The sequence below is a fragment of the Anser cygnoides genome, chromosome 21, assembly GCF_040182565.1.
Source record: "Anser cygnoides isolate HZ-2024a breed goose chromosome 21, Taihu_goose_T2T_genome, whole genome shotgun sequence".
Taxonomy (NCBI): domain Eukaryota; kingdom Metazoa; phylum Chordata; class Aves; order Anseriformes; family Anatidae; genus Anser; species Anser cygnoides.
The window spans coordinates 4,345,737-4,369,767 of record NC_089893.1 but is presented as its reverse complement, the minus strand read 5'-3'; the positions used below and the strand labels follow the sequence as shown (position 1 = coordinate 4,369,767).

Below are 24,031 nucleotides of genomic sequence, written 5' to 3'. Positions count from 1 at the left end.
TGGAAGGCTACAAACATTGAAGCGTGACAAGTTTCAGATCACTAAACCTATTAGCACCGCTGGCCTTCACACCCTCATGAACTGCAGATCAGTTTAAACCTTTCAAACAAGTCGGAACCATTTCCCCTCAGGCCACTTTTCAGTTTGAAATACACTGCTAATCTTCCAGAGCTTGCATGACTGCCTGCCTGCCACAGCAAACGACGCACTTGCCACTGCCTCAGAAGATTTACTTTTTCTTTGCTCACACACTGGTGTGTGATAAGCTTATCAATTGATCAGAGTTACCAGTGCAAATGGTTTTCTCTTTTCCTCTTTCACCCCCAATATAATAAAATATTGAAAAGAAACACAATAGAAATCTTTTTTCTTATTTGCAGTAACATCAAAAAGCAAACAGTTACTCCTGGATAACAAGAAAAAATTAGATTTCAATTAAAAGACTAGTGATTTTCTGACTTCAATCTCGAAGAGCAAATTACATAAGGCAGCTGCTGACACTTTTATTGTACACTGTGAACTTTGGATAATAAAAAGAAAAAAAAGTGGCTTGGCTTTGGATACACTACTTGGATGCTTTGACTGCAATCAAAACCTTTTCAGAATAAGACACCAATGCTCATTTAGCAATATTTAAGTGAGGGACTAAAAGCTGCATTGTATTTGTCCACATTTCACATTTAATTTAGACAGAGAATCCTTAAAAAATACTTTTTAAAAGTATTATAAAGCATTAATCTAATAATATTATTTTGAATCTGTTGCTTTGGAAATGGATCATGTGATCAGAGCCGACAGCAGAACTGAAACGGCTGCTTTTATGGTATTGATAATGTTCCAAAGTACATCATGGAGCACCGTGAAAAGTATTTTCCTTTGATAAAACGCAGCTCCTAGCAGCTAGCCAGGCAACCCCTCCTGCGTGTGTTATTTAACCAGCTCCCCTTGTACCGACATCCAGCCTACCTGACCGCGCACAGCAGCAGACCAGCAAGGAGAAGCAAGGAAACCTACGTGCAGTTCCTAGCTCTGCCAGGATCCCTGTGCAAGGCCGAGGACAGGGTCACTGAGAGGTAGATCCCCAAAGCTGGTCGGCTGCCCAAGGGGATGTGCTTTACACAAGTGGTAAAAACACTTTCCAGTGGTTCTAAAACTCCTGGTAAAGGAGGGTCTGTAATTCTTACGCAGTCAGATTCCCCTTGAAAACTCAGCTTGTTACAAACCTATACAACCAGGAGAAAACCAGCCCTTATCCCTTTTCGTTTTCCTGGGCTTGCACAGCTCCTGTAGCAGCACCCTGCCAGGCCCCCCAGGGGTATTTTGGCACTGCTGGAGCCGTACGCCAGCTGCATCCAGAGCAGTGCACGGCCCGAAGGCTCCAGCTCCACGCACAACCCCCGTACCTCTTCATGCAAGGGAGAAAATGGTCTAATATTTGTTCAGGTCTCCGTGCTCCCTTGAGCACGGCCACCCAGCTGGGAGGCTTACAGCGCACTGGAGAACGAGACTTCCCTGGCTATGGCCAGAGAAGACCACCCATCTTCATTCGCTCACTAATTAAATGGTTTCCTACAATATATTACTAAAAGTGAAAAAAATGGCGACCCTTCTTTGTCTTGGCTTGGTGGTAAGTCCAGGGTAGGGAACCAAAACACAGAAACGCCTTGGACTGCCCAAGATCCCAGATGGCAGCCAGACAAGGAGTCACTCAGACGAAAGGATCTTCACTTCACCTTCACCACTAGCCCTCAGCATCCTCCGGGGCGTGTCCCTGTCCTAACCGATCAGATCAGTCAAGGGTGAAGTTCCCTGAAGTGACCCACCTGCAACCCATGCCTTTTCTTGCACCTTGAAAAGGAAACAAAACGCAGAGTTATTGCTACCAAGGCTCATTTTAGGTGCTGTGTTGGTGCTAACAGATCTGGGAGGCTAGTACCAGGCGGTAATGACTAACAGAGCTCTCTGGCCAGCACTGAGAATGAATAACCTGCCACACTGTGCTCAGATACAGAACCATGCATGCATTGCCAAATAAATCACAAAACAACTCAAAAGTAATATTTATCCGTATTGCATTCGGTTATTGCTTGCTTTATTATCTTGTCAATAGTTTTCCCCTCTGAAATGGCACGTCTCAGGACCCCATGCTTGCACGTCATCATGCATTCGAAGGGCTGAACACACAGCACTTTGGGCATCTGACACATCCCAGATCTCCTTTGAAGTGTTACTGTTTTATTTTATTTTTTAGACAACCCTGACAAGGAGAACTGAACCAGAGTGGTTTTGTCACACTAAGGGTGGGTATTTCAAAAAAGATTTAGCTAAATGCAAAGCACTAAGCAAACATCTGATCGGAGAATCTGCTCTACACTAAACAGAAGGACTCAGAGCAAGAGCAGAAGAGACAAGTGATGGTTCATTGCTCAGCATAAGGAAATGAACTCGGGAGGGTTCTTAGCATAATTAAATCAATAGACTAAATATTTCACTTGCTGACCAACAACTCGGTACAGCATTTGGCTAGTTCCCTCTCTGCCCAGTTACACAGCACTGTAACTACCAAAGTTGGTGAAACAGATTCATCTGGCAGCCGTGTATTTCAGCATTATGCCCGGTACCTTTATTTCCAGCTGTTTATCTGCAGCTGGAAGATTTCCAAGACTAAAATTAACCCTGGATCCTCGCAGATCCATAGGCCGTTGTCCCTGCCTGGGTCATTCTTGTAAGCAAAGCGTGCGTTTGCACAGTGTCCTCCTGAAGCAGCTCTCCTTCATCCCTCCAGAAGATCCAAGTCAGCGGAGCACCGTGCAGGACCTGCATTCTGCTCCAACACGAGGAAGATGTTGCAGATTGGCAAACAAGCTTAACTTTGTATTTTTTCCACCTGGATAAAATCTAAATCATGGGGGAGATCTGAAGACACTTGGGAACCAGTATGAAAGGGCGGTTAATAATCCCTACTGCTTCGATTCCCCTAAGTGAAATAAAGAGCTTCCAAGCGCCCAGTAGAGGTGGCTGCATTGGCCATGTAGTGGCAAGGCTACTAAAAATGATTGGTTTCAGAATAAGAGAACCCCTGCTACAAAGGGGAAGCTGAGATAGACAGAAAGTGTCTTAACCATAAGTCTCACCCGCACGTCCTAATTCCTCCCAGCCCATAATACTCTTTCCATTTTAGTAATGCAAGCTTTCCATTTAATTGCCTATGTGGTCATTCATAGAGCCTGACACCTGCTTTGTAAGGCATGGATGGACTCAGCTTTCATACTATCCATCTTTCCCATTGGGGCTTTACCAAAATTAAGCCTCACAAGACGCAACATATTGCAGTTTCACCTCTCAGTCTCATTTTCTGATACTTTCAGAAGGGGTGTATAGAGCCCCACATCTGTTGCGGGCAGCAAAAGGCTTCAAGGACTTAAAAAGCATTTGGGAAGAGGTTCTCAAAGGTCCACATTGACATATCTCAGTTGCAGGGGAATCCAAGCAGCCAGTGGGACAGCTAAGTGGCTGAACATCTGCCTTATCTGCACAAGTCCCGCTGGAGCTCACGAAGAGCTGAGTGTCCAGAGCGTTTTGCCTTCACCAAAAACACCTCCAAAATGTGAAACACTTAGAGAATTTCAACCTGCTTGCCTACCCTCTCATAACAGAAATCATTTGCATGGAAAGCATGCTCGTTTTGTCTCCAAAACATAACACGAGGTAACTTTCTGCATAAAGACACACAAGGGAAGAGAAGCCCACGGCGCCGTGCGTTCGAAATTTCCCACCTCTGCGGGGCGGCGGAGCGGGCCGGCTTCCATTCAGCAGAATCCTGCCAAAAGCCGGGAAGCCCCTACCACTCACTTCGCTCCTGCCGTGGGAGGGGATGCTTTCGGGCCGAGAGCCTCTCTGGGGTTTTGCTGAGCGGAAGCTCTGGGCCCCGCTCCTGCAGAGAAGTGCAGCGTGCCGTGACCCTGCGGGAAGGATTTCCAGCGCGCAGGAGCAGCCATGCGAGGCTCCCCGGAGGATGAGGGCCTCCGGCCACAGCAGCTGAGGGCAAGGCTGGCCAGCGGGCCTGCTGCCCCTGCAGGGCTTTCCACAGCAGGGTCCCCCTCAGGAGGTGCCAGCGAGAAATGCCCTCCGAGGGGACACCTATTTAAATTAGCCTTCTTGTGTCACTCTGGTTTTCAGTTGGTTTGTGTTTCTGTTCTTTGGTTGGTTTGTTTTCGTCTAGTGGGGAAAAACATGGAAATGACTGCATTCTTCTGAAACCTGCTCTTGTGCCAAAGAACAGTTTTAATCCATACCAAGGCATCCTGACGGAAGAACTTCTATTTAGTCTCCTTTCATGCAGGTACAGATGGAGCAAAGATTTCGGCCCCTACGTTTGCATTCAAGCTGGCACTGCCCGTGAGCTGAACTGCAATTACAGCTCTGCCTGGGTAACCAGCTCTGCACTGCTAAGGCAGGAGCATCCAGCATCCAGCAGGCCCTTTGCTCCCTCCAGCACCATAACAGTACACAACCTACACGGATCCCCACGTTCCCTAGTCATCCTGTTGATTAAAATATGGTGTTTAAGCATGTAAAGCTGGACTTACTAATTGCTGTTTTTGAATCCAGCCTCCTCCAGAAACCAGGGACATACTCCAGGATTTGCAAAGAAGTCTTTGGAAATTAAATGCCCGACTCCAGTTGATTTTCACTGACACCTCTTTGTGCCTCCTTTTGTTTTTCTTTTGGCTCAATTCATCCAGCATCCTGCTGCCTCAGAACCCCAGCAGGATAAAGGTCTCTTTTACTTGTGCACCTGTGGGTCCTATACCTACGTCCTATACCCCTGTACTGTGGTCACTGCATAAAGCAGCACCTTAAAGCACAGGGCAGTCACTCAACTGCTGGGTGAGCACTGTCGGATCCTGACATCCGTGCCTCCAAATGCATACCTAGGTGTCTGCCTGGGGCACATTTACCTGGCTCTTCAGCCACACGGTACCACAGGGCTGCAAACAGTTGCTCTTGCCAGGAACAGAGACATCTGCTTCTATACTGAGTATGGGATGCTCCATCCAATACATGGGGAAAGCTTCTCCCACACCTCAGAAGCTACCCACGGACTTATTGCCCATCTATCTGTTGGTGCCCTTTTGCTAAAATACACGAATAACTCATTTTAAGTCTAATTATACTGAAACTCCCTCCATGGCAGAGGAAAGCTCTTCCTATTTCCTAGGTGGGGAGCAGAGCAGAGCAGGGCAGCACTTTTACGCCATGACATTAGCCCAGGGCTCATGCAAGCAGAGACCAAGCTCCCTGGGCACCCAGACTGCCTCTGCATCAGCTGATAGTCTAGGACAAGCCAACGGCTCGCATGTGGGCACTGGGACTTGGTCTGGTCCCAGGTGGTTTGAGCCAGGTGGCGCAGGAAACTTGAGGCCACAGCTGGTCGCGCTAAGAGAGACCATAGGACCAGAGAGACCACATGGAGACTCACAGAGCTACTGAGAAATCTGACTTCCACTGAAACCACTGAGACCTGGCACGTGAATACCTGCACGGGCCTGAGCAATCTGTCTGCAGTTGCACAGGGAGTCTCCAGTAGAGTGGGTAACTGAAGTCAAAGTAAGTCATTACTAATGGTACAAGAAAGAAGCAGGATGATAGTTTCATGCTAGAAAAGTAATCCCATCTTTAGGTTTAGCTAAAAAAAAACTAAAGGTCCATGAGATTGAGGAAGCCCAACCATGCCATGACACAGCAGACAAAGACAGCAAAGACCAACAGCGAGCAGAGTCACCTAGACAGCCACCTACAGAAATCTCCCCTCGGCTCCTTCTGTGTCGTAGTAAACGACACAGGGCCAGGCTGATCTAGCAAGCAGCCCAGGAGTCAGGGACAAGTCTGGCTGCTTCACCTGACTGACGTGAAAAGGGCTTCATCAGCAACAGACGCCAAATCAAGGCAGCTGCCATGTCTCATGCAGTCTGTCAAAACAGCAGAAAGCATTGCTGTAACAGCAGACTAGCCTTGAGAAGTTCAGAGGGCACGGAGGGACAGGCAGGTATGGGCAGCTGTTGTCTGGAAACTCTCACAGGGGAGATGGCTGACTTCAAAATATGGGATTTTATCTCCTCTGATGCAGGCTTGTAATTTCTGCTTACCTTTGAAAGCACTGCATGTATCAAAGAACCAATGCAAAGGAAAAATATCGTATCAGTTACCAATTTGGTTCTACCTAAGACATCACTTTGTTAGTATTGCTTTGTCATTGCAGTAAAGAAAAAAAAAATAAAGACTTATACACCTCTCAGATAGAAGATAACATCTGTATCTAATCATCTTGCAGTATGTTCCACATCGTATACCTACCGATTCTGAAAACAGCCCGAGATAATAGGAAACAAGGTGTGTTGCCATAGCGCTCCTGCTTGCTGCTTAATACTCGTCAGACAAATTGAAACACGATTGAATAAGCAGTCAGAGCTTAATTCAGGATCTTACACTGTACAATGTCATTTCACAAATATACATTTGAGCTTCCAGTTTTCAACTGAAAACAGTAACAGAAGTACATAGCAGAGAAAACGGGCTTTATAGTTAATAAGCTCAGAACGACACACGTAGTAAACCCATCTCTGTGTAATTACAGGCTATTATATAAAGGAGAAGAATATTAATGTTAGTTCCATATTACGTAAGTCAATGGCAAATGTTTAAGAAATAAGCTTCTTCCATTCAGATATATTATTTTATTCCAGGCTAACTGAGCAGCATGGTGAAGTGCAAAGGACGGCAGCAGGGCTGCAGAAAGGCACATCTACAGATCCATGCAGTGAGAGCGAGAGTTGCACAAACAGGGCAAACACCTACCTGTATCAGGATCGGTAAACTACTTGAGCAAAGGTGGGCCAAGAGGAGTAAAATGATCTTGAAAACAAGAAAACTGATTTCCTGTAAACTCATAACTGTATTGCCTTCAACTGCATCGCTCTTTAGCTTTATTATTAGTTGAAAAAAAAAAAAGTACATATCAAAAAAGACACAGAAATAAGATTTCTCACAGGTTTCACTTTTAAAAAGGAAAATTCTCTGGTATGTAACCACTATAACCTTTGATATAATACCTGCATCCTGTTATTGTTTTTATGAATCATAGTCTTCCACTTGATTCATAATGACGAATGCCAACAAAGCAGCGATGCTGCCCTGTCTTAATATCCCTGCTGGAAAATTAGCATCATGCCTTCTCATTTGCCTCTCTTGAGACATGCAGCTCTTCAAGAGTACTGTCTCCCGTGCTATGCTAATGCTCGCTTATCCACTACAATCTTCATCTTTTACCGCAGTTAGGAAAAACAAAGGCAATCAGAGCTCACTTACATTTTTGCCAGTGCATATTCTGTGGCGGGACGGAGTCTTTTTTCTCTTTGATGAAGACAGTTGGGCTTTCTAATGGCTAACGTGTGTTTGACTCCTTTACGGGGGATGTGATAACTGACTGTCAGGATGTTTCTTTCAGCTTTTTAAAAGCCCCGTGTTCCCGCTGAAGTCTGTGATGTCATCACATCCTCCAACCACAACCACTTCTATATTTTCCCTTGCTCTGTGTTGTTCTTCATGACGCTGAACAGTTCCTCCAAGACCAGGGCGCTCTGGAAGATATTATGCGTAAAACGGCACTTGGTATCACCAAAATTTATTTAAACAAACAATCAAGCCTGGAACCTGCCTCTCACGGGGTTTTTGCCGGAGATTTTTAAAAAAACAGGTCAAAGGGTTGCACAGCAGAAAAAGCACAAGGGGCTTTTAACAGGATCGTGACCGTCTGTGGCACCAAGAACGGCCTCGTCTCACGTCGGACTGCACTCTCTGCTTCAGATGGCATACCTACAGGCTCCAGACACCTCCGCGAGCCCAAACCTTTACGTACGCCAGGTCTGCATGGCCCTTTAAATGCTCAACACTTCTAAAATACAAAACTTGTGTGTTTGCCCCTGCCTTATGAGAATCTCAACTCCCTGGGGCCACTAAATTTGAACTTATGAGGAAACACCTGTAAACACTTCAAGCCTCATTAAACGAGGACGTCCTTCATTTAAAAAAGAAACCCCTTCTTTTTCTGTTTTGTTTTTATCAAAATACGACGCTTCCTACTAGGGAAAGCTGGCCCGTCCAAAGCAGCTCGTGGAGCTAAAGGGAGGCCGAGACACTTGGCATAGGAGCTCGAGTAAGTTCTTAACGTTAATCATAACAGGATCATTATACCTGACCTATTCACACCACTCCATGTGCACAACCTCTTAAACCTCTTATCGTTGTTTCCTCTAAAATTCAGACCGTCGCAGTGACTATTCACAAGCAACAGTGACTCTCAGAAAAATATTTGTTGGGGGCTGCGCAGTGGGTTTAGGATTCTAACGATCCTAACTCCCAGCTGGTTTTTAATCACTGAATTGCTGCGGCCCTGAAGTTTGCTCTCTCAAATTTCTCTTCCTATATATTTGCCCAGGGTCTGGGCAGTCCTTTTGGCCAGGAGTCTGTCAAAAGGGTGCCAAACACCCCTCAGGAGCGGGTCCATACTGCGAACCATTCTGCAACACAACATTGGCGTTGAATTTAATGAAAGAAAGCAAAACCAAACAAAACCAAACCCAAAAAAGCAGACTGATGAAACAAAGATGAAAACTGTATTATTATATTCCCTTTGGTTCAAAGATTTGCCCCCAAACCACAAAGACCCAACCTCCAAAACAAGCAGAGTGAAAAGAAATGAGGCGTACGCAGCTCCCCATCGCTGCCCTCTGCGCTCCCAGGCGCGAGGGCATTGTTGTGCCGCGCTTTGCATATCTGCATTAATGCTCACTACCAGCCACACATTGTAATATCCTCTCTGCTGTTAAAGTGCTTAGTAATAGCAGGCAGCCTGTTAGCTAACACTGCACAGATGGACAGGTGAGTGTAAATCACAGCCCAGTGTAGCCGGGTGAATTGAGGAAGAATATTGAAACTGGCTTTGGTGGCATTTCACTTACACCAAGGCAGGAAGAATTTGTGGACTCTCGTCTCTCTGATACAAACACAGTATCATATTTCTCCTTAAAATAATGACATAACAGAACTTCATTAAAAAATAAAAATAATAAAAATAAAAATAAAAATAAAAATAAAAATAAAAATAAAAATAAAAATAAAAATAAAAATAAAAATAAAAATAAAAATAAAAATAAAAATAAAAGCAGCAGCCTCTTAAACTTGTAAAATTACAGGTAAATGTTTCTAACAAGGGGAAATGTTTTCCTGACAAATGATGTTCTGCAAAAACCAGGGCTCAATCATATATTCAGATTCATTTAAGGCTTATGGCACAAGGCAATATCAGGAAGCACGGGGAGAAGCTACAGGACTTTGGCTCGAGTCAGTGCAAGAGACAACGTGAGAGCATCCAGAACGGTGCTCTGCTGCAGTTTGCTGCTGGAAATGTCTATTTCTGACATCACAGAGCTACTGGGAAGCAGCATGGTGAACCAAGGCCTTCAGCAGGTCTCTGCCAGGAACAAGATCTCTATTTTTAAGTGTGAGAACACACCCTGCGTACATCTGTGTTCTCCAGAGCAGCACAAGCACAGTCTGAGACTTGTACGCAGCAGGCTGTGTGTATATGTGAAGGCAGACTGCACGACATCAAAGTAAATATACAGTCTCGTACTAACTTAGAGACCCATCAGCTCACATTTAACTGTACTTTAGTCATATTTAGAAAAGCTGGGGGTAACGTTGACTTACTCAGGATTAAACTCTTTCTGAGTTTATATCAATACTTTAAAAATATGAAAGCAGGCATATATAGTAATAAATATCTAAAATGAGGAAGTTGCAAAAAGGGGCATGTTTTCCACAGATAAAGCAAGCAGCACTATTTTGGTGGCAGATAACCATCCTTTTCCATATTTTACCCACAGTTACTCGAAAAACTTTCAATGTATTAACAAAGAATCACACTCTCCAAAACAACTTTACAGGTATACAAGGTAAGATATAAAGGAGCGTGTGTGTATGGTGAGCCAACACCATACCAGGAAAAGACAAACTCTGTCAAATATGGCCCTCTTCTCATTTTATGTCTTTCACAGAGAAACAATTTGGCTAAGCACCATTTTACCAACAAAGTCCAAAGGAAGAAACACAAGTAGAGCAAAAGATGAAAAAGATTGCTCAGCAAGTATCGCCTTTGCCTCTTCCTCGGCCAACTGTTCGCAAACCATGATTCAAGTCTATAACCACGGCGCGAGCTCAGCTACTACTAGATGATCAAACAGCACCGACAGCAGGAAGGCTGCTTGTGGACAGCTGCTCCTTTAAGAAACGCTCAGAAAATGAGCTGCAGCCTGTCTCAAGATGCAAATCCAGCTGCCTCCCAGTCATTCCCTGACCAGTTCACCACGAGACCAAAGCAACAAGCTCTACGTCAGGCTACGGCTAAGAGGCAGTGAAACCTTGGTTCGGCACGGAGCATCTCTGCGCTAAGTCGGGGTGCAATTGTCATGTTCCTGGTGGCCACGCTTCGAGTCCACAGACCAAAAGATTCAAAGGCAAATTTTGTCTGACCGCCACACACAGCTGCTCCAAGGATAACTGACAAAAGCTGCAAAGCCCTACGACAGAGCACCCACGCACTGCACGCAGCGTAGAGCCGGAGCTGCAAGCAGATCCCAGCGGATCCCTGCAACCAAACTCAGCAAGGATGGAAGGAGCACAAAGCAAGGACGACACAGACTGTGTGTGCCTTGTCCCCAGTTCCAGGCAAGATGACATGAGGTGAAGAGGAGTGCCCAGCACTGGTCTTCCCTTCGTTAGGGCTCGGGGAGCGTGCACCCCGCCAGGCAGCACCGTCTGGAAAAGCAGCGCCATGGCCACAGTGCCCAGTGCTCCTGGGCAGTGGGAATAAAACCAAGCACGGCACCTACTCTGTCTGCAGGGCTGGCTGCAACACGGCCCTGCAACAATTTTCAGTATACAAACGATATAAAATCGGAAGGGTATGCTGCGTTTGACAGTCTGAACCTGAGCTTTACCTTAGAGATTATGAATTAGGCACTTCCTCCCCTCATCTCCTTATTATTGTCTTATTCCCAGGACAGGAGTTGAGATCATAGGTAATTTTCTTCCAAAACTGGATTACTGGATTACTGCTGGTGACAGATACCTTTTTTTTTTTTAATTAAAAAAAAGGAAGTGTCAATATTAGCACTTTAATCCTACCATACAATGCAAGAAGTATGAATAAGCAGTAGTCTGACATTTCAGAAAGCTTTGTGGTCTGCAAATACAAACATTTGTCTTTGAGGATACAATAGCTAAATTAATATGAGGATCTCTACCTCAGAGGTCTGAATGAGCTTAAAATACAACCACGTTTAGAAAAGGTTCTTTCTCATACTTCTTCCCTACGCAGCCAAGAGAGGGAACAGAGGAAATGAGAAGTTGAGCCTCATTTGAGGCAGTAGCAACTGGCATCTGTCTGAGCCAGAACAGACTTTTCAGCCTACAGATTCTATGTCCCACATCTTTATTTTGTTGCATGACACTATATGTGAACACACAGCAAAATAATCCAGGATCAAAGCCCACAGAGCATGAGGCTGGGATTTGTTCCAGCAAGCTTATGTAAGTCGTGTCCTTCAGCGTAGGAGCACCCCTACCTCTGTTGAGCTCCCTGGGCAGAACCAAAAGCACGGGCGCCTCCAGAGACACTTTGTGGAGACACTTGGGACATTTTTGGAGACCGCAGAGCAGGACTAGTACAACGAGCACCCTGATTCTGGTAGTTTGATTAGGCTTCAGAGGAGTGGGATGTTTAACCTCGCAGCTGAAGCCCTTCCCCGCAGCCCAAGTCTCCGCTGGACGCGGAGCGATGCCGTGGCTGCACCAACAGCAAGGAGCTGACTGCCTTGAGAAGTATGAGAGATGCCAGAGCTGTGGTGAACAAGGGCAGAGGACACAGGCAGCCAGCTGCACAGCGTGTCACTTGTGTGTCACTCACTCACTGATGGTTCTGCAACCTTTTGAGCTGGCCCTGCCCAAGAAAGAGGAAGAACGGGGACAAATTTTCACTTTACTCCAAAACTCTCCCCTGTGATTACACCAAGGACTTCTGGAGTTTCTGGTTTGGTTTGGTTTCCACAAAGCATTTATACCACAGAAGAAAATCCTTCCTAACCAGGAACTTTCACCCTTCCCAATTGCCCCGGCCTCACAACCACAAAATAAACGCCTCGCTCTTGCACAAACACACCCAAAGAATCCCTCCAGGGGATATGAACGTCTCAGGGTGTCCCCAGGTGAGCGACTTTTCATGCTGTACCTGCCGTACATTTACCAGAGAACACTGGCAAATCCTCACACACTGCTAAAGCACGTTTGAAGCAAAACGTTACTTCAGTCGACAAGAAAAAAAATAAGTCAAAAAAGAAAAATAAAAGGTTTCCCATTTTCAGCAGAAGCTGGTGCGAAGGTTACCAGGACATCATGAGTCACAGCAGGAGGGAGATGATAAACAACCCGATCAGATAGGTTTACAAGGCAGGGCCAGAGAGACTTGATGAGTGCTGTAATAAATCTCATAAAGACGCTCAGGATAATGCCAGAATTTACTATATGCCCCACTGTGGAAAGGTCTAAAAGGAACGAAGACAAGTTTCCGATTCCACACACACTCAGGAAGTGTCTGATGCAGGTAGAGAAGATGGCATCTCCTGCTGGCACAGCCTGTTCCATCAGCTTCGGAGGTTACAGACTTAGAGAAACACAGAGACACACTCATTTTGCAGAAACCTTTCATCAATAGCCATATACATGTTTTACCTTGGAGTTCTGCCCCTCTAAAAGCAGGTACACTGCAAGGCTGGGCCAGGAACGGAGCTGAAGGAAGAGGAACACACACCTCACCGTGCTACGTCTCATTTCAGGATTTCCTTCTCTACCTATACGGCTCTAGTAATGCCAAGACCCCAATGAAAACAGCTTGCTGCAAAGTCAAGAGACAGTAGACAGCTGCTATCTCCATAAATATACTTTCTAAACAAGGCAGAGAGGAGAAAGGAAAAATTGACCTTCTTCTTGAATGGGGAAACTGAGGCAGCTAAGAGGAGGTTCAGTGCTTTGCTCAGGGTCACATAAGAAGTCTATAACAGTCTAATAACAGGACTAGGAACGGGGCACAGATTTTGGGATAACTTTATGCACAAGACCACTCAGTCATTATGTGCTTGCTTAGGACAACGTCACCTTTTTTTATAATACTACACACATTAAAACAACTATAGCACAATACACTCCAGGTTAAGCAGGGTTCGGTAATATTTTTATTTTTAATGTGAGCCTCACACCTCCCACTTCGCCCTCAGAAGCAAGTTCTGATTCATACCTCAGTTTTGATAAGGAACAAATGAGGCAGCCTTCATACATGTTCAGTGATTAAGTTCTTGGGCAGTGTAAATCACCGTCACCCTCATGACCTCTCAGACGCCGAGGATCTGAACCTGGGACATTCCACATCCACTCCCTGGTTACTACACACAGTTTTTTTTCACTAGGAAATGCCCCGTGCTGCTCAGGCCTAACATCAGGCACAAAGGAGAGCATGAAAGCCTTCAGAACTGCATGCAGGCACCTAAGGGAACCCCTTTCCCAGTAGCCTCAAGATAGTTCTGAGTTCTAGGGTAGAAAGAAAGTATATATATATAAAAAGTGAGCCAACTGAGACCACTCTGCACTTGGAGGCAGAGGTGAGTTCCCCATGAACAAGCACTTGCATTTACTGACACACATGAAGTCCTAGAACAGACCTTTTTAGGATTTCTTTGTACTTTATACCCTTTAGAGATCATCTGGTCTGCTCCTGAGCTCCAAGATGTGATCTGTTTCCTCTCCAAAGTTTTCCTGACCGCTGATACTTGTCTAACAGACTCCTTGAAGCTGAATATTCGAGCTGTTTGCAGCAGGTACACACAGACTGTTACAGCCCTCCTGTCCTTGCCTCTCCCTTCCTGCTGCTCACACACGCCACGTTCAGCACCAGCTGCTCGCAGCCTACCCGTTCTCCTCAAACACTCAGGGGTTGGTCTGTGAACGAGCAGCAGTCACGTTTAGTTCAGAAGTTTCCAGCGCTGAGTCAGGCAGGGGGAACAACAGCACGTAACACACACCGTGACCGTACTGTGGCTGCAGGCACGATGCGAACCAACCTTATCCAAGATAGCAACATGACCAAGAACAGTGGCAGTGCTAAAAACATGGGCTTCTGTGCTTGCTGGGACCACCACGGTGCAGCTGATGTGCACTGAAATGCCCGTCCCTGCAGCTGCTCTCTGCAGTTAGGTGCTGGAGGAGTTTGTGTACGCCCATGCATCTTGCAAGCTTGCCTCTGCCTGCGGTGCTGACAGATGATCTCAGGTGAGCTAGGGTTGGCAGCAGTTGCACAGCCTTTCCCCTTTCGCATGTCGCAGTGGCTGATAAGGCAGGTGGTGTTAAGGGCATCCTTGTAACTCCCCCACCTACAGCTACACCACCTTGGTGACTCGCTGGCTTCCAGGGTTGGCGCGCACCGACACGGTGGAAAACCACCCGTCCCATCTATCTGTTGAGAAATTACCCACAGAACCACCCCCAAAATAAACCTGAAAATTGGCAGAAATCACAAGAAGATCTCAAATGATTCACGAAGAGAAAATACAATCAAGAATGCCATTGAATGTTACTCACATAGATGGCATGACTAGCTCTGGAAGCTGGCAAGGTGAGGCAGCGAGAAAGCTGGGGCTTTCAGCAGTTACGAAAGCAATGCAGCTTGTCCCATGTTCCCACTGGAGTCTCAGTGCAGTCTTAGGCAGTGGTCCAGCACAAAAGCCAGTAACATGCTGCAGTAAAGACTTTGGTCCCTCTTTACTGAGTCTGTTGAAGAAAAAACATTTTGTTAAGGAGCTCTCACCAGCACATTTTTAAATAGCCTCTCTTTCACCCCACAGAAGCAAAACTAGAGGTCCACAGATGAACACGAAAACAGTGATACTTCTTATGACCTATATTCACCATTTGTAAAAGTTGTTTTCATTCAAAATCCGTGTAAGTGTTGATGTGAATTTCAGATGAAACCCACTTTCTGAGAGTCTCTCATTTGACTGGATGCAAACGAAAGCAAGTCCTAGAAAGGCACCTTGCTCATTGCTCACAGACGTGCTCAGCTCTCACCATGGAAGGAACCCTTCCCAAACAGAATTATTAATGGCTAAAAAAGCCACATTCAGCCAAAACATGGGCCTGAACTCAGCAGAGCAAGCCAGGGACTTCGAAACTTCCTTTCACATTCAGATTTTGGCCCAGGCTTGCCAAAACCTAAGTGACCAGCATTTCTTCAGGTTAAGGGCTTTGAATGGGTGCGAGACATTCTTATCTCAGCAGATCAGATCTGCCAGGAACCGCACCAGCAGGCTGGTTCACTGTGAACATGAACCCAGGCACTGTTACCAAGGCAAAGGCTCGAGCCCAAATTGTGTCACAAGGAAAGTCGAATCACCTGGTCCCCTCTGAAAATCACTCACACCGAGAGCTCTGAGCACCCATGTGGCCCCAGAGTTTCACAGAGAAACAGGACTCAGCAGCTTTGGCAGCATCCTCACCCCGAAACCCGCAACGTACAGCTGCAGAGGAGTGGGTAGAGAGTTACAGAGAACAATAGGACTGAAGCAGGCTGTGAATCTACAGAAAAGTTCCTACTGCTTCATTCAGCATTTACTTTTCCGTGGTCTCCTTCAAACATTTGGGAAACCCCCTCCGAGGCGCAGCTGCTTCTGAAATCTCAGGATGTTTGCCTGGGACGTGAGCAGCATGGGAGGCTGGACAGTTTTCTGTGCCACCTCCATTACCACCTGCAGACCTCACCTCATCTTTTCATTAATTCCCTGCCCAGTCTGAGAGAAAGGAACCCAGCAGGAAGCCTAGGGAAAAATAATTAGGAAAGGGTTGGGGCAATTCCCTATCAACAACGTCCCGCAGGATTGTCTCTTTGGCTCACTTCCAGATCACACTTTTGAATACAGTTTTCCTCTCATCTTATTTGGATTCTTGCTTTTCTATTTCCCTTGGCAGCTTCTGTCAGTACTTAATTAGACCTTTAATACTTTCACCCTGACACTTTTGCTTTAGTCCTTCGCCCCACTGGAAAAATTCCTCCTCTTCACTGCTGGTCACTGATTTTGTATAAGGCCATTCAAACCCTGCTCAGTTTAATGACTTTAACTGAAAGTAGCATTTATCTGTCTCTTTTCATCATCAACAGCAGGGATGGAGCAGTGTGACCTACCTCCAGAGCTGCCAATGGGACCCTGGGATAGTGGAAACACAAAAAAAGAAAGCTTTGAACCCAGTTCAGAAAAGGGGACCTGTTGCATCTTCATTTGGCCCTCCTGTTTAAGAGGGGGCACAAGATGTTCAAACTGATTTTATATCTAAAGAAAAAGGAAGTAAAACCCACCCCTTTACCTTATCAGCTCTGGTTCCTGGCCAGGCCACACTCAGAAAACCTGACTTCCAGTTTGCAGAGTTGCACCACGGGGCCTGCAAGGAGAACTTCTGCCAATTTGACAACTGATTAGAGAGAACGGGAAAACAAAAAACAACCAAAACAAACAACCAACAACCAGACTAAAATGCAGAAATAAAAGCTTGGTAAGTGGAAGCATGACTGTCCCCATAAAAGAAATGTGCAGAGCTGAAAGCGCTGCACTGGAAGGGCAATTATGAATGTTGACTGTGGTCTGCAGAAACAGAAGAAGTTGGGATTTCTAGTCAGTGCCAAGGGAAAAACAACCAGCATCTATTATAAAGTGAGAAGAAACTCTAGGATTGATTGTTGGGATTCTTTCTGTGTCCTCGTGCAGAAGTGCCCACAGGAACTGACCCTGGGTTCTCTGTAACCAACAGCTCAAAGCCTCTGCTATAGGCAGGCTACCCTAGAACTGCCTCTGTGGGGTTTCCTCATCTTCACGGGAAACACGGGGCTCCCAATCACTCTGAGAAAAGGATCCTGGCATGACTTTTTCTCAAGTCTACCGTTGTTTCACTGATATTTTATTTCCCAAGTAGCAACAAGATTGAAGACTGGTTTAAAAACATCATACCTCGAACTAGAGAAATTCTGAAGACTGAAACACTCCTAGGACAAGGCACATTTATCTGGCAGCTGAGAGTTATTAATTACATGCTCCAGGAATCTGGATCTGTGTGTCACTAAACAGGCAAATCACAATGGAAGGCTCAAAAAGGAGTGTAATTATAAGATCTAAAGGCTCATACTCTCTCTCTCTCCCCCCCCCATATTCTCCTTGCAACACTTAATACTACGCTCGCTGTTCTCCACATATATACCCTTTCATTTTTAGTGTTATTATGACAGTACAAAATTAAAAAAGCAAAACGTTGGCATTAAGAAGGGCTATGTCAGAAAGCGTGAGCGACGATTTTCTCTGCCGTCATGCAGTTAGTGAGATAAGGGCTTCGTGTCCTGAAACAAAGCTGCCTTTTTCTGGTTAAAAAAAGCCAACAATCACTTTGGGAAGAACGCTGCGGTTGCAGCTCTCTTTCAGGACTCAGTAAGACACAGATGTCACCTGCTGCCTCTGCAACTCGGTGGAAAGATTTCCACTTTCAGAGAGATGCCCAAATGTACGCTAGCCTTTAGATCCAGAGGCATCTACCAAACATTTCTTGTTTGCCGAAGGGAAACAATCCCTGTGATGCTCCGAGCAACCCTCCCCTGAATGCAAACCGCTGGGTTTGAGTCCAGCCCCACTCCCCTGGCTCCAGCAGGAGCTGCGTCTGCCGCTTTCTGGCAGTGGCCCTTGCCTGAAACCGTCATCAACAGCATCGGAGGGGGCAGTGGAGCACAAGCAGAAGCTGGGATTTAGGTAAGAGCAGAACCCGGCTCGTGCAGCCGGCGGTTAGGCCCCGTCCCCCCGGCGGTGCTGCCGGTGCCATTCGCTGGGTGAAGCTGCCACCTGCCGGGCAGCCCCGCTCCTCCTCTCGGCTCGGAGGGGGCTGGCAGGGCAAGGAGGAGATTTGTGAACGCAGGCACCAAATCTCGCAGCTCAGCCTCGACAGCGTGCTCCCCAGCACTCACCGCAGCCAGGACTCAAGTTCACAGCCCAGAGGGAAGAGAGCACCTTGCCTGACGGCCTGCCCAGCTGCGGCTCCTCCGGTCTGCCGGTGCCAGCTGGTATCAGGAAAAGCATCCCCCAAAGGCAGGTAAGAAAGTCAGAAAGGTTGTCTGGAAAGAGAGCAGAGGAACTGAGGTTACCAGTAATTACATGCCCCAGGACAGCATTATAGGTGTTGGTGTTCAGGAAAGGACGATGAAAACAGCACGGCTGCTGTGACCGTCAGCACTGTACATCTCATGACGGATTGGATTAAGGAAAGAGAAGAAAAAAGGAAAAAAAAACGTGTTCATAACAGTTCTCGGGGAAAATGCAGTGCTTCCAGCTCGATGTTTGAGGCATGGCTTCCCGCAGGCAAGGCCCTCACCAGATTTTATAGCACAGAAACTGTAGGATGTGAAAAGGCCACACCGCCCTGCAAGCCTCTCTCGTGCCCAGCTGCTTTCACGAATTACTGTGAACGCTGAGTGCGTGCGACAGGCCAGCTTCTTGCTGTCCTGCAGGGGGGAAAGGGGCTCAAAAGCGACAAAGCCACGCCAGGCGTACGGTTTGGGCAGCCGCGCACCTCCGGCACGGCTGGCAGCTCGCAGCTCACGTAGCCCGAGAGCCAACGACAGCCCCAGGGCCAGCCAGCAGCTGAGAACAACGGCCGCTCTGTCCGGGGCACGGCAAGAAAAGGGCTTCTCACAAGGGAATGAGCTGGGAACGCACTGGAGACACCGCATGTGAGGCAAGGAAGCAAATCCACCCTTGGCAAATGAGAATTTCTGAATCGTTTCAGAACCCCTCAGGCACAGGAGATTTTCCATTAGTCTCACAGGCCGCTGCCAACGCTTGGGTAAGGGAAACAATACGGCCCACTGCTGCGGCTCACGCGCTGAAATCCAGGAACAAGCTCAGATTCTAATTCAGAGATAGCCTCTTTTGTCTCCCCAGATCCTGTACTGTACATGTGGTAGGATCTGAAGCCACCGTTTCCAAGACGAAGCAATGCGGCAGCAGGCTTAGCCAAACACGGGTATGGCAGCGGCAGCATTCTCGGGCAAACTTCTTTGATGTTCTGCTCTGATTTTTGTTGAGAGCAGTCAGCTCAACAGCTGTGTCTCCGGGCAGATTTACGGCACGCTGCTATGAAACAGAAAAACTATTTGCAGCCCTGAATTTTCTGGTATCCATCTCTGTCTATAAACCTTTTATTTAACCCTGATAGAAATGTAGATTTAAAATAGAGCAGATGTTCAGAAATTTCATCAGCATAAGTCATGTAAGCAACATACCAGCAGCACTCAAAAAATGCATCTAAGAAGAAATGCTCGAGCCATACATTTTCATTTAAAACCCAGCACTGACTGCCATTTAATCATCTATGCTACATATTTTTGAGTAATCCCTCACCGATAGCAGAGCAGAATGATAGGCCATTTTCTTTTACTCCAGCTGTACAAAATGCATTTAATTAATATTCTCAGTTTCCTGGAAATTCAGGGACTTTCCTTCTGTAGGGCTCAGTTGTGAAAACTGCCCGCTTTTTTCCAACTCTCACTGCATGGCCTTTTATTATATTAAATGCAGGTGCCAAACCAGCAATTATTGCGCTTGAGGATTCTTGTGTAAATACCAATAGCGGCACTGAAGTTTCCACTGTAGCCTCTCCTTCATTTCTCTTTCACTTACCTGTCCGTAGTTTTGCACTCACTATCTTTGCACTTTATTTTTAACACAATTTCACCTCTATGTATGCTTTGAACCAGGCAAAAACTAACTCTGAATGTTTGCCATGCGAGGAACTCAGTCCTGAGGAATCCTCATCCATAACGGGAGGCTCCGTCGCCAACGTTTATTCATCTCATACTCTCTTCTCTAATACCGGTCCCACAACCTGTTGCTGTATGACCCAACAGCTTTGCAGTAAGACACTGGTTACTACAATTCCACCTAGCTTTTATAGCTTACTGCCACAGAGGAACTTTCAATGCCTGTTAGGAGATTCAACTGAAGGCCAACAAAGTCTGATGAACTTCACTGGTTACACTCTGTGTGAGATCTAGAAACCTCAGGTGTTTTGACTACCGCAGTTACACTCTTACGTGTATTTTTTAGAGTAAATAATACAAGACTGCAACAAGCCAAATTCAAATTACTTCAATTTTTCCAACTAGAAAATCTCACTTACAGAAGAAAAATACCACTTGCAGGATTTTCCTGCTTCTGTCTGTACCCTGTAATGACTTCACAGGGGTATCAGCACAGCAAGAACACAAGAAGAAATAACAATGCACGCAATCACAAATGGAAATAAATTCTGTATTCGGTAAAGCTCTTGCTTTTTTCTTTGCAAGTTCATGAACTGGGTCACTGCAAAGTTCCAACACCTGATACAAACATCAGACAGCAACAGACATGCAGAGTCTGTCTTCTTACTGCTCTGGACTATGGTAGGACCTGTCTACTTCTGCACCAGGCCCACCTGTAACCATTCGGAAGACCTAAACCCAGACATCAGGTTCACCAAACTTTAAGAGAGTCCATCGAGTTTCCTTTTCAGACTAGACCAGGCCAGGTGATTTCCAAAGAAATATTTTCAAGTTGCTTTTATGTTTACAGAAGGGCTGGATTTTCATACTGGGCAGAGCTCAGCACAGTTTGGATTAGACATTAAACTACTATATTAATTTATTTCCTTACAATTGCAGGTAACGATGGCACAAAGCCTGGGTGTCTCGGAGTTAAAGTGCATCACACAGAAGTGTGCCAAACAGAGGCACACCATGGCCAGGCGAATAAATTCACAACTTTCAGGCAGAAGTTGCCAATGCTGACCTGAAAACTAAATCCAGAACTTTGCCGACCTGAAGACTATGGGAAACACTCGGCTATAGATCACGTTTTCTACGCCTGGCTTCCTCTGCACTCTTGGCCAAAACCTCGATCTTGGCTCTGCTGCCCATCCGCAGGACTCCAGCAGCTTCTCCTCTCGCGCCCTGCGTGCACACACGCTCCCCTGCCGCCCCGTGCAAACCTACAGGTACGAAGGCAGATGCTTGGCTCTCCTTCCAAATTTTGCACATTTATCATAGTCAAATATCCTGCCAAGGAAAAGGGGAAAAAAATATAATCACTGCAATCTGCAAGACAAAAATGTGAACTTTGTGCATTTTACCAAGAATGAATTTTCTCTGCGGCCAGCAGCAGGAATCAACCTTTTGAAGTCACAGCGTCGGTGCAGGACACAAACACGCATTATGCTGGAGGTGCTTTGGGTTCTCCTGTATTTGCCTAATGTTTTCTGTTGTATCTGATAACATCAGAGAAAAACGAAACAAATCAGATCATACTGTTCCAATTATGAGTTGCTGCAGTGAAGTTAACTTGGACTTTCCCAGCTAAACATCTCAATATTGTGAAAATATTTTGACTCAATTGTTCTCATTTGTTTCTCCCAACTTAACATCTAAAAGAAACATCTGAAACAAAAGAACACACACTCAGATAAAACTAACTGAGAGGCTCAATACTTTTATAGAAGGAAAAACATTGTTTTCAGTTTCACTTGCAAACTTTGTCAATCCTCAGTGTAAGAAAAGGCTTTTAGTTTTGACTAACAGCCTTAACAAATGGGACATTTCGGCCCTGGAAGTGAGGCACAAAGACCCAAAGCACAAGAGCAAATCCTGCTCTGTTATTAAATCACCAGATATTCAGAAATTAAATGAACTTTTTGACTGGCCGTAACAAAAAGCAATGACAGCAACAACAAAAACACACCGCACCCAACAAATGCAGGCAGAATTCCCAGGTGCAGGGTATCACCTTCTGGGGTCAGGAAGGAAGGGCCCCTTTCAGTTCCCACCCTTAGCAAAAGTCACTTCTGAAAATGGTTTAACTTGCCTTTTTTCAAGTTTCTATTATCTGGTTTAACATCATCAGAAAGGCCCCAGTACATCTGGGACAGGCGTTCTGCCTTTTGGGAAAATCAGTCCTTTTCAGATATTACAAAGCAGGCACCCCGGAAATCATTTAACTCATGTGACAATCGTATGCAATAAAATACGTATTGCCTAAACTTTTTTAAAACTAGCTTAGTAATCTGTGCTCTTGTGTCACATGTGGTCCTTGTCCAAGGAAATCTCAGTCACCACAATAAGGTTTTGTTGCGATACCACATGTTTTAACCCTTGCAATTCTTCACAAGCTTGAAAAGTCACTACTGCTGCCTTCCTCCCTAAATGATTATGGGAAACGAACGATCAAAAGATGAAAGTACCAATTGCTTTATTGCATTAGCACTAATTTGGAGCTTTATTTTGAGCACGTAGTGCTTGCTGGGATGAAAGCCTACCCCAGCCCGTAGTGTTAAGCGTGTGCTTAACTTGAAGTCCTGCTCTCCATAAACTTATTCTGGTCTCCATCTTCTGCAACAAACAGCAATTTTTGGTTTGTATCTTGCCCTTCCTACTTTGGGAGAAGACTTAAACAAGAACATTTCAAGAAAATAAGCTTTCCGAGAAGAAAAAGTACCCAGCATGGCTGGACCCTAGGAAATCTACCTGTCCAGGAGGGTTTGGGTTAGTTTCATTCTCCCTGACTCAGACAGAAGCCCCACTGCACCAGCTGTTGCCTCTTCCTTCCTACACAAAATTTATCCCAGGCATCAGCAACTAAATAAGGGGAGACTTTTTGTGTCTCATGTAGGTTCTGCTGGGGAACAGAGTTAAATCTCCAGTAATATTAACACAGGCCCCGGGGCCACACAAAATCATCTATTTTAGAGCTTTTGCAATAACACACATCACCTTAGCAGATGAGAACCTTGCTGGTTAATTAACACAGCCTAACGAGGCATGCTGCATGCTCTGTGCTTTCCAGGAAGCGTCTCAAAGCTCTCCGCTGGGAGACTTCTGCTTCTGGAGTCACTAAAGCACAAATCACTGCAGCAAGGCGTGCGGAGTATTCTGGGTATCTCCAGGCATTAAAAGCCCATGCAAAGCCAGCTGCTGACAGCAGAAAATAAGTGAGGTGGGGAGGAAAAGAGGCTGAGAACAGACTGTAAAGGCAGAGGAAGGGCCAGCTCACTTCACAGCACGGTTCCTCTTTCCTCATCTGAGCGTACTTGTGGGTAACACCTCACCTACATCCCCCACCCCGGATGCCTTCAAGCCTCGATGAAGATAAATCCAGTCACCCTCTAATGCTGGTTTCACATTTACATCAGCTGGGGTTGTCTCCTGTGAGAGGAAACCCACTTCCCAGAATATCCTGACAGCTCCTTTTGCAATCAGCCTAGGAAGATTGCAGCCAGCAGCTGGGACGTCTGCACGGGAAGCGCAGCGGGGCAGGACACGGCATGTTTTATGGGGACCATTACATTTCTCTGACCCTTTGGATTTGGCTCAAGGCATAAGAAATAATGCTCCTACTGTAGCCTAGCTTGCTCTTGTTGACTCATGCTGAAGATGATCACTTGTCCTGCAGGAGGAGGAAGATTTGCTTAATCTCAGGAGCAAACTGGCAACTCGCTGAGACAAGCGGGCGAAACAGTATGAGCGAGCAAAATGTCCCTTGTGGTACTTCAGTGCCAGGTCACAGGTGTCAAGAGTTTTCATTGTTTTTCCTTTCCAAGTGTTCTGGTTTATTTTGAAATTTGCAACATTTATCTCAAAGACCCTGCACCTGGAACTGAGTGGCTAGGAATGTATCGCCATTTAATTAAAAACGGCCACCCCCAGGACTTCAGGCGTGAAGTACTTGCAAACATGAGCCTGAGTATATTTAAGATCCAAAAATAGACTACAAATCTGAAGAGCCTGAAGTTTATTCAATCCTGTTTTTCTCAA

The 24,031-nt window shown here is 45.9% G+C and overlaps 1 protein-coding gene across 1 annotated transcript in view; it reads right to left on the bottom strand.

The window, feature by feature from the left end:
• POU2AF1 (POU class 2 homeobox associating factor 1) overlaps window positions 1-24,031 on the bottom strand; it is a 79,294-nt gene that overhangs the window by 9,041 nt on the left and 46,222 nt on the right. The window contains exons 6-9 of the mRNA XM_013187128.3: window positions 18,161-18,307; window positions 16,525-16,614; window positions 14,749-14,937; window positions 7,369-7,640 (exon numbers count right to left, since the gene is read on the bottom strand). Of these exons, the coding sequence (XP_013042582.1) occupies window positions 7,369-7,384 (16 nt within the window). The 5' untranslated portion in view covers window positions 7,385-7,640; window positions 14,749-14,937; window positions 16,525-16,614; window positions 18,161-18,307. The remainder of the gene's footprint in view (window positions 1-7,368; window positions 7,641-14,748; window positions 14,938-16,524; window positions 16,615-18,160; window positions 18,308-24,031) is intronic.